This window comes from Carica papaya, chromosome 6, assembly GCF_054855325.1.
Source record: "Carica papaya isolate Zhongbai chromosome 6, ASM5485532v1, whole genome shotgun sequence".
NCBI lineage: Eukaryota > Viridiplantae > Streptophyta > Magnoliopsida > Brassicales > Caricaceae > Carica > Carica papaya.
The window spans coordinates 6,419,451-6,430,286 of NC_142314.1; the positions used below are offsets into that span (position 1 = coordinate 6,419,451).

At 32.0% G+C, this 10,836-nt stretch overlaps 1 protein-coding gene across 1 annotated transcript; it reads right to left on the reverse strand.

Annotated features, from left to right (window-relative positions):
• Positions 1–388: 388 nt before the first annotated feature.
• On the reverse strand, positions 389–9,556 carry LOC110816209 (tobamovirus multiplication protein 1-like). Its single transcript, XM_022044290.2, has 11 exons — positions 9,275–9,556; positions 4,915–5,005; positions 4,781–4,833; positions 3,814–3,906; positions 3,632–3,703; positions 3,438–3,510; positions 3,110–3,155; positions 2,969–3,032; positions 1,517–1,570; positions 1,308–1,385; positions 389–692 (listed from the first exon to the last, which is right to left on the reverse strand). The coding sequence occupies exons 1-11, from the start codon at positions 9,425–9,427 to the stop codon at positions 600–602; spliced, it is 870 nt and encodes a 289-aa protein (XP_021899982.1). The 5' UTR covers positions 9,428–9,556; the 3' UTR covers positions 389–599.
• Positions 9,557–10,836: the final 1,280 nt, after the last annotated feature.

A 10,836-nucleotide genomic window follows, 5' to 3' on the forward strand; every position in this document is an offset into this window, starting at 1 on the left:
TTTTTTATTTTATACTTTTTAGTGAACATCTTCAAATCAGATGTTATGAATTTTGGATTTGGAAAAGAGAGATTCAGGGACTTTCAGAAAGAAAGATTTGTAGATATGGGATTTTCTAAGGATGATTATTTTTTTTATTGTAAAAGAAATTACTTATTTTTAATTAAAAAGAAATTTACTTCCCTTTAAAATATTGTCCAATTTGTAAGGCACTATTTTATCTCAAAATTAATTTTAGAATTTTGATAAAATATTCTATTTGTAAAATAATTCTCTTTTAATAGAAAAAATAGAAATAACAATAAGAAACAAGCATCTAGTAACACTAACTTGGGTGTATATTTTGTACTTGAATTATAAGATGGAATCCATCCAAGATTTAAAAAAATGCTGGCAGGCAGAAGTTGAAGATTTGTCACAATAACAATTCTAGTTGACAAGGATTCAAACAAGAAATACACAACTGGGTGAGTCATAGAAATCCTTTTGACAGAACCAGGCAACTGATCAAAGCACATTCATATGATCTTCCAAATCCACAAGTGAGTCTTCAGTCTAGAAAGAGATAAAAAGAGGCAGAGAGCATCTATCTATCGTCATCATCTGATAGGGTGATACTGTTCAGATATGCGCTTAGGTGGCAGCTTTCGCAGGATGAATAGAACCAATGCGGACGGAACAATCTCTACCGTCTGCTCAACAGTCAGGATATAAACAACCAAAAGTTTTCTCACATGAATTGTTTAACTGGATAGAACATTCTCTTTGGAAATTTAAATACTCGAAGGACTTGAAATTCCTATCATGCAGGCAGAGAGGGCCAGAACTGGCTTAAACTAATAAAACCTGATGACTGACCCAAAACCAAAACCTCCCTATGACCTGAATAAACCAGACATAAAACCAAGCTACTCAATTTTATAGACAGCTGAAATATCTGATAAGTCAGATACTTGATGTTAAGAAAGAAAGTGGATACTTAAATGATTTACTATCTGAAATGACCCAGAAAAGAAAAATCCAAGTATAGCTAAAAGGCTTAAATATAATTATGGTTAAACTTAAATATAATTATGGTTAAATTCCAAACTTCAAACAAACTTGATGTTGCATAACCTAATAACCCGAATGACCTAAAATCTTTAACTAGTCGACTTAAGCCTGACCTGAACATATCCATCGACAACCCCTCACAAAATGGTCCCAAACACCACATGTGAGTAAAAAATTCAATCATAAGCAGTGTTATACCTAAATAGAACATTGGATAGTAACACACAATCTAATATCGAGAAGCAAGAACTTGCCGTGTAATAGATTAGATTGAGGAGTGGATGATTTAGCACATCAGGGTCTGCATTCTTGTTAAAGGCAGAAAGGGTAACCTAAAATATAAGGCAGAAAAGATACAATGATGGTCAAAGATACAAAGGAAGTGATGCTAACTTAAATAGATATTTGTTAGAGATGCAAGAACCTTAGGTAATTACTAGAGGTTTGATCAAGTAGCACTCACCACAAAGCATCTTATCAAGAAACAAGAACAGCATATTCCCGTAACACAGCCAACCTGTCAGGCAGATAGATAAGTTGGGAATCGCGATCTTTTTAATCACAAATTTTTTGCTATTTTCTTATATTCCATTTGCAACCCCCTAATGAAAGTAAATGATATAAATGAATTATAATATAAATATGTATAACATTAATTATGCAACTTATGACCAATTGAAGAAAAAAAATCCCATTGGAAGAGCAACATAAAAAGAAACATGATGTCAAACTCCAACATCATTTGCCAATAGAAAGTATTAACTGCACATTTATTCGCTGAATGAATAGAACTAGAATATAATAGTTATCCACCATGAATGAAATAATATTGTAATTGCGATTAAACTACAATATTTAGTTTGCAATTAGTAATAATTCATTACAAAACTTGGTTTGATAGCATTAAAAGTTTAAATAAAACTAGGAAAGTTAAAAATAACTTGGACAACTAGATGAATATATCCGCGTGAACATAAAACTGCACATTTATTAACCGAATGAATAGGAGAAGAATATAATCCAGCATGAATGACATATTATTGTAATTGAATCATGATTAAACTACAATATTGGTTTGCAACTAGTAATAACTTATTACAATATTTGGTTTGATAGTAGTAAAACTATAATAAGTTATAAATAACTTGGACAACTAGATGTATATATATGATGTATATATAACTAGATGTATATATTATTACATAATAAATTGATAGAATTTCACTTAATCATTTTAGTCAATAAACTTATATATATTATATTTTAATTTTATTTTATATTATTTAATTCCATAAAATTATAAAATTTCATTTAAATTATTCTAAAAACTTTTTAATTCTTGATTTTATTTTATATTTTTATGCAAAATTTCAAAGAATTAAAACTTTTTTCAATTTATTGAAAAATTTCCAAATATCTAGCTATATCGTAACTGTTAATTTTTTTCTATCACATATTCAAACTCAAAATAACAGAAAATTGGTCAATTTATTAGGTGACTAAGGGTACTATGATCTTAAAAATGAAGTTAGTCATTACATGCAATGCTGTATTTATGATTCATGTCCTTCTAGCCCTGAATCAGGATTACAAATTCTCCTAAATCGACCAGTTAAGTAATTACAATTCAGTCAGCCACAGTATAATAGAAAAAGGGATTTATATGCAAACGTTGTAAACTGCAGCTCCTTGTGTTATATTCACCCATCTTTTGCCCACAATTAGATCTTTTATGTAAAATCTATTAATCTGTGTCTGACTTGCACCTTTTTATTTGTGCTTATGTGATAAACTTATTATCCTCTTAAAGTGAAGAGGCGTGTTAGCTTACTAGAAGTAGATAGAAGTTAGAAACTACATACTTTAATTATGTACACCAAGCACTAATACAGCTCAAAGTGGCACCATGGATTACCTCATATAACTTCTTTTGACGACCTCTAGATTCAATTGGGAAGCACCTCAGCATGACAAACAACCTATAGGCAGAAGTGATTTACATGAGCATATAATGGAGGAATCTGAAAACTGCCTTTTTGTTAACCTCAGCAGTTACCTCCCACCATATATCAAGAATGCCACAGCAGCACAGAGTGAAATGACTGCAGAAAAAAATCAAATAGAAATTTTTTATCAATAGTTTATTTATCCACATAAGTACTTTCCCAAGAAAATTCAGCACTTTTTTTTTTAAATAAAAAGAAAATTCAGCACATCATCAAACATGACCAGACATTACATCATTGTGAATTACGTTTAGTTTGAATTAGTGTAAATAACTTCAGTTTGAATCATAATTTAATGTTGTAGATGGAAACTAATTAGGAGCAAAAACTGAAAATCTACAAGCAGGAAAGGTTCGAAAAGGAGTCAGTAGTATTTACTTGAAAGGAAGATTTTTGCAAGCTCCACTGCAACAGGGCTTCGGCTTAATGCCACAGAAATCCAGATGCATACCTGTGCCATGGGATGATAAACCAAACAACTAGAAGCTGTAATTACCATGAGACAGTTCTATCTTTTGTTGGGGCCAGGTTGGGACCAAAATTGGATCATAAAACTTCTTTTTTTCTCTTACCTGGATAATGTATACAACTCCATTGATGATGTAATATGTGGGCCGAAGTTTATTAATTGGAAGGCTTCTTGCCTAAAACAATCATGGTCAGTATCCATAAACACTCAGTTTACAATAGTGTCTTATACAAAATTTAATCAGTGTACCTGGTGGTATTTTAACACAAAAAGAAAGAAAAATACCTGGTGGTATATCTCAGCCCAGAACAAGACAAGTAGGGTATATGTGGAGAAAAATAGAAGACTAGGAAGATCCAAAAGCACCATTTCGAGTGCCTGTACAAGAATAATATTTTAAGACAAGCAACTGACAAGAAAATGATGACAAAACAGAAACTGAGAAGGGATTGATAATGGAAAACATGAAATGTTGATATGAAAATTCCATTAAAGTCAAAAACATGAAATGATGACATAAACTAAAGTACGATAGTTTGCATCTGGCAAAATAACTGATAGAGAGCTTTTTGGTTGCCTTGCTTCTGCAAATGCCACTTTGTGGCTATTTGTGCTTCTCTTCAAGCACTTCAGTATTTGACTGCTCTAATACCCCCTACCTAAAGCCACAATTTGCATGAACTATGAGGAAAGGAAATATACGAACTTAAGAAGGGAGCTATTAGTCCACCTTGTGTTTATCATACAGAAGACACATATTCCCTCTGGAAGTATGTAAATTTCAGCCAATTAAATTAAAAATTAACAATTAATAAATTCACTTTAAAAGAATAGATGCAATCAGTCAGCTTCACTACTATATTTAACATAATTTTTAAATAATTTCTGATTTCCCAAAAACATTTTTGCCAATATAGAAGCTTCTTTTAAGGATATTGAATTTTTCCAAGGCAGACATGCTATTTCCACAATCTGGACAGTTAAAATAAACATCACTTATTTGCACATATATATCACGCTCTTATTCTCTCAAACCAACAAAATTATTTATGACTTTCTTGCTGTTTAGGTATGCAGCCAAGGTCATGTGTTTGTATTCAGGATGTTGTGCCCGAATCCAATAGAAAAAGAAAAAGCAAACAACCATATATTAAATATTCTTTCAATTGAAAAATCAGATAAACTGAAGTTCAGGTTACAAGATTGTGTCTCAGCAAAAGGAAAGAAGTGACTGATGTTGTGAATATCAAACCTTTGACCTGAGAAGAAAAACACTCTGGTAGAGACCAAAGAGAACAGCCCTCACTGTCAGAAACAATCAAAGTCTTCAGCAATTTTATATAGCAGATACAGGAGGATCCATGACAAATTCTACACAATCCTTACATCCATTGACAAGAAAATTCATCAAGTGGAAGACCTTTTGTGTAGTCCATCCAAATTCCGGTACTCTCATCTGAATGCGGAAGAGTTGTATCTGATAATCAAAAGCACTCTAAACATCAAAAATTGTTGCATTCTATGTTTATCATGCAGGATAATGATAAACATATTTATTACACCATAATGTATCCTCAAACTAAAAGTTGTGTTAGCTAACAATATACAAAATACCAACCATGAATCAGCAATTTTGTACAATGTCAAAGCCAATCACTATCTTGTACAAATAGTGCAATGGGATAAGGTGGCATACTCATTGGAAAAAAGGGAAAATTAGTCACCTGATCAGTTATCCAATAATATGATTGAGAACTTCATCATCGATTGCAATGGTGGAAACCTCTCTGTATGTATGTATGTATGTCTGTCTCTGTCTCTGTCTCTCTCTCTCTCTCTCTCTCTCTCTCTCTCTCTCCTCTCTATTCATCCATTTTTTTACATAATTTGGCATTCATGCCAAGCTTGTCTTCTGTCTATGACTTGCATTAATTTGGGTTCTTATTTTGCAATGTCGAACTCAATATCTTGCTTGCAAGTGAAGAGACTTGCTAAAATATATATAATAAAGACCATTTCCTACTAACTTAATCTTTGGAATTGTTGACCACTAAATCAATTGTTATTCAACAAGAACCAAAATCTGTTATGATCCTGGTCAGCAAATTAGTCAGCAACTTCCTGAATCTGTCCTAATCTGATCTATTTATCCTTAGGTTTATTTTAGATTTAAATCTTAAATAATATACTGAACCAATTATACCATAAACTTAAGCTGACAGGAATATGCACAATCTATTATTTATATGTTAACAGACCCCCTCACATGCAGGTGAAGTTTTAAGCTTAATAAATGAAGTTAAACTCAAAGAAGGAGGAATACACAGAAGCCCTGAAGCAAAGTGCAAAAAAAAATGGAGATTGACGGGCTTTGCACAATCTTTGAGGTCCAAAAGTAGGCAAAAAAATGAGTCAACAACCAATAGCAGGTGGACAAGGTTCCTAACGTTCAAAGTCTGATAACATCTCATCTAATTTGATTGAGCCAATTATCCTAAAAGTTTAAGCTAATAGGAATTTCCATAATCTGTTATTAATATGTTAACATCAACAATATCAATTTATATACGTCATTTTGTTTGTGTGCACTTTAGCCTTTTATTTGGCGGCTTACTGTCAGTTATGTGTCAGCTTTAAGTTTGGAATGCAGCTATGTGCCTCCTGTTGTAAGCCTTAAAAGGCTACTTCATTTTGAATAAGATTTTATCCAGAGAATTAGTTTTGAAGAGTGTTGGAATACTTTTCTTACTCAAAGAGATCACAGAGTTCACTCCAAATGGGCCCATAGCTCTCAATGAAAATAGGTGCTAATTGATAAAGATCTAGAAACCATTTGTTATGTTCTTAAGACCAGGATCTTGTCACCGAGCGGTTCACCGGATAATCTGATTCTGGATCTTGCTTTTTTCTCTTGCTATGATTCCTTGAGCGACCTATTGTGAATTATTTCCAAACTCATCAAAGGAAGCTTGACACCTTGGACCTCGTTAGAAAGAGCTCAAATCTCTATATTGTAATTATTATTCTGCTTACCTCTTTATTAAATATAGAGTCATTTAAATAGAATTAGATGCATTACATTATAGGAAACTTTTTTTATTTAGATTTCTCATAGCAAAAATAAAGAACATTCCTAATTAAGAGATAAATCTACAAAATAAAAATTAAATTCCTAAATAAGAGATAAATTTTCCTAACTAAGAGATATGTTTCTAGAATAGAATTAACCTTAACCATATAATAAAAATTAATTTCTAAATAAGGGATAAGCTTTCCTAACTAATAAATAGGTTTCCAAAATAGAATAAACCTAAACCATATCAGCTCCTTATTTGCCTTTTCTGCAATAAGAATGACCACAAAAAGAGTCTATAACACCATTCTTCTCTTCTTATGGATTCCAGTGGTAACAGGCCTGTAACAAGATCCCAAAATAGAGATCTTAATGATTTGATATCAGAGGCATCTGGTTGAATCTTTCCTCAAACCTATCACGAGGATAGGATACAAGCCTGTGTTTTGAGCATGAGGAAGACAAGGCAGTGCTTGCAGCATAAGACCATGTCTTGAGCAGGAGCAAGACAAGGCAGTGTTTGCAGCACAATGGCAAGAATTTGCTTGTACTCTAGGTGAATAATCAAAGGATCTATTAATTGGATGTCTCAGCAGGCAAAGGCAATTCCAGTCAAGGCAACATTTAAAGAGGCAGGTGATGCAAAAGAGGTCCAGTAGCAGAAGCTGATGCAGAACCAATTAGGGAGAACAATCGCTTGGGAAATTTTACACTAAACAGCATAGGAAATTTTAATTTCCTTCAGAAGCACATGAAGCATTCTCGTTTTCCCAGAATGCTCTATGTTGGATATCCCCAAGCATAATGGAGAAGTTAGATCAATTGGGTTGGATTAATGAGAGAGAGCATTTTTTTCTCTGACACCAACACACACCTGAAGAAGAAAAGGTTGAGCTGGCATCCTACAATTTTCAAGATGCTCAATTGAAATCAGTGAGAGATAGGCCAACGATTTCATGTGATGGTTTTATGCATCTATGCAATGTAAGCTATGGGCCTCCTGCATGAAGTAACCAGTTAGAAGAAACAATGGAATCAAGGTAGATAAGTTCGATGGAAAAAGTCATTAATTTGAATAATTAGCACCAAGAGTCCTCTCACTATAAATCAAGAGATTGAAATTCCTTTAAGTGGGTTTCAAGACTATTTTTCAGTTGGACTGCAATTATGCCAACCAACAGATATGACAACTTCTATGTGTTTGGCTAGATTTATTAACATTTGCTGATTCTTACTAAACAGCATCTTCTACCACTAGAAGAGAAGTTCCTGGCTGTCCTTTTTCTCACCCACAGGCAAATAAACACCTCAGCCAGCCTGGATTTGAAGAAATGTGGCCAAACACATAGTTATCGGGGCTGCTCAAGCCCCCTGTGACGTATGTATAAAATTTTTCGATCTTGCTTATTATAAGGGTCCGCTTGGGTTCATTTGGTTCTCGATCTGGATCTCTAAAATTGGGGACCAAAATTAAGAAAAATGGGGGCAAGTTGGCAGAGTATGATTCTAAAGATGTTAATAGGGAAAAGGTAGCGAAAGGAGAGTGAAAAGTTTATATCCTAATAAACTTCCTTCAAATTGAGATTAGTTATGGGTAAAATGGAAGATGTGGGTGTTCCAATTGATTAGAAACACTCTTTTTCTTTTTTTTCTTTTTTTTTAAATATTGATTATCTTCTGTGAGAACTTGTAATACATTAAGTGAGTTATTAGAAATTTATAGCATGATATTCTTGTTGTAGCTATAAAAAGATTTGAATCCTAGATCTCTCTTCAGCGGGAAAAGAACAAGAACCAAAAAGATTTAAATTCCAAACTATTGTTTACGATCCAAATAATGAACCTAATAGATGGCTTAATAGAACTTAGAATTAAAAATAAGATACCAAGATAGCAACTAAGTTTTAAAATAAGATACCAATCAGAGGAAAGTCTTAGAAGGTGGAAACTACTAGGAGTTACTATTCCAGCAGAAACTAACAAAAAGAATCCCTTGAGATTTCTCTTAACACCAGTTATGTGCTAAAGTACAAATGTCTGGGCATCAAGAAGAATATTATAAATCTTGATATAGTTCATTTAAAGAAATCTTGACATAGCAAACTTAGCCGCATTCTTGGAAGCAAATATCAAGCTAAGAACAATAAGAGGAAAAACTGTCGAAGATTGTCCATTCGAGCCTATGCAAAATGAAGGAGCAATCAAATAGAAACAAGAAACCAAATCAAAGGAAGCAATAGCAATCATATGAGGTCAGATACTTGGGACAACCGACTCAGACTGTACAAAGAATAGAGGCCAATCACTCTAGCTAACCACCAACCAAAGGGAACCCAAGATTTATTTCATTACCACAACTAGAAGCAAGACAAGATTACACAAGGCAGATTGGCTTCATTTATTAAAATAGGTTACTAAAAAGAGAGCCCATTCAAGAAAGTTTCAGAAGAGACGCTAAAAGCGACCTATCCATGACGTTATGCCAACATATATTGAATTTAAACCTGTTTCCAGAACAAAAATCTAAAAACCCATCCCAACTTTTTCTCACAAATAATGTTAAAACACATTTGCCGTCCTCGCTGATTAATACGCCACTGATGCAAGACAAGATTACATAAAAGAAACAATGCATAGATGTGTATATATGTATATATATACATATTTATTTACCAATGCAACAAAGGAGACGAGGCCATAAGTTGCAGCCAAGGAATAGTATATGCCTTGCTGCCATTTCTCCGATTCATCGATATCATCCCACCACGTGTTCACACTGTAACCCTGTGTCGCCCCATACACAATCATGCGCTCCAGCCTCGTCATTATACAGCTGGGTGTATCAACAGACAGGTATCGTACAAGAACAAGAACAAGAACAAGAACAAGAAAATGTTGGCATGGAGAGGAAGAAATGGAGGTTTCAGTTATTGCTGCAGAGCAGGGAGAGGAATAAGAAGGTACGTGGTTATAACAAACTTATGACACGTGTCGGGTTTGCCACGTGCGACCCAAGAACCGCGAAACTTGTACCGGGTGGCATATTCGATCGGTCACGCAATGGAAATGCTTTGCGTTGGTTTGCCACGGAGATTACAACGACGTCGTGCCGATTCTTTATTGCAAGGGATTGGCTAAGCTTTTTAATTTAAATATATATATTTAAAAAAGTAAATTTTTTGTCATTTTCAAACTTATTTCCATGTCTTTTTTATTTTGATATCACTAAAAAATATAATAATTTTATTTTTCGTGTGAGAATATTTAGCATTTAAATATGAAATCGATTTATAATATTTAATTTATTATTTTATTAATAAATTTATACTAATCAAATTATATTTTATTGTAATAAATTATTATAATTTTAATTAAAATATTATCTTATAATAATTAATTTTTTTTAATTAAAATAATAACATCGGATTAATATTTAATCAAATTAAATTTTGCTACGATATAAATTCACTTTTCCTTATTTTTTTCTTTCTTTAATTTTTTCTTATAGAACTTACCAATATATTATAAAATATTTTGGATCGATAAAAATATTTACTCTATTGCAATGATTTTTTAAAAAAACTATTGTTCTAGAGGGCTTTGCAATGATTCTTCAAAACATGACATTCATTTAATTCAATCCTTTATTCGATCAATAAATAAACATTGGCAACAATTCTTGAAGAACATCTAGCTATTAATTAAAGTTAGAGTAATTAATATTAATATGTGTGAGGTCATTTTTTTTTTAATCGATTGAGGAATATAATTTTTAGTTCGTATCATCAATTCTACAGTTAAAATATTATATTGTATGAGTTATATGATTCAGATGAATAATATTAGTTTGTAAAAAAATTTTAAATTTATTTTAGTTAGAATTTGAAATTTATCTTTTAAGTTAAAAAATTTTAATTTTATTTTAATTATGACCGAAAAATGTACCCTCCTAACTATGTTAAGTTAATTTTTTTAATAAGAGACTACGTTATATAGACACAAACTCTTATAATAATTATACTGACTATGTTAAATAAGATTTTTAAATAGTTAAAAGTTAAAAAAATTCTCTCAATTAAAAATATTGGTTACTTTATCAACAAAAAAAAATTGTTTAAAGATAAGTATCAAGGAATCATACAAAAATTAAAGAATAAATAGTATAAAATAACATGATTTATTTTACTTATATCTACAAAAATATATTCTATATTTTAATAGTAACAATGAATAAC

Bases quoted from the DNA above. Each gene is read 5' to 3' on its own strand.
- LOC110816209 (XM_022044290.2), bottom strand. From the start codon at position 9,427: ATGACGAGGCTGGAGCGCATGATTGTGTATGGGGCGACACAGGGTTAC. The intron at 3,033-3,109 runs GTAACTGCTGAG...TTCTGCCTATAG, and splicing joins TTCTTGATATATGGTGGGAG to GTTGTTTGTCATGCTGAGGT. The intron at 693-1,307 runs GCAAGTTCTTGC...ACTGTTGAGCAG, and splicing joins TCAATCTAATCTATTACACG to ACGGTAGAGATTGTTCCGTC.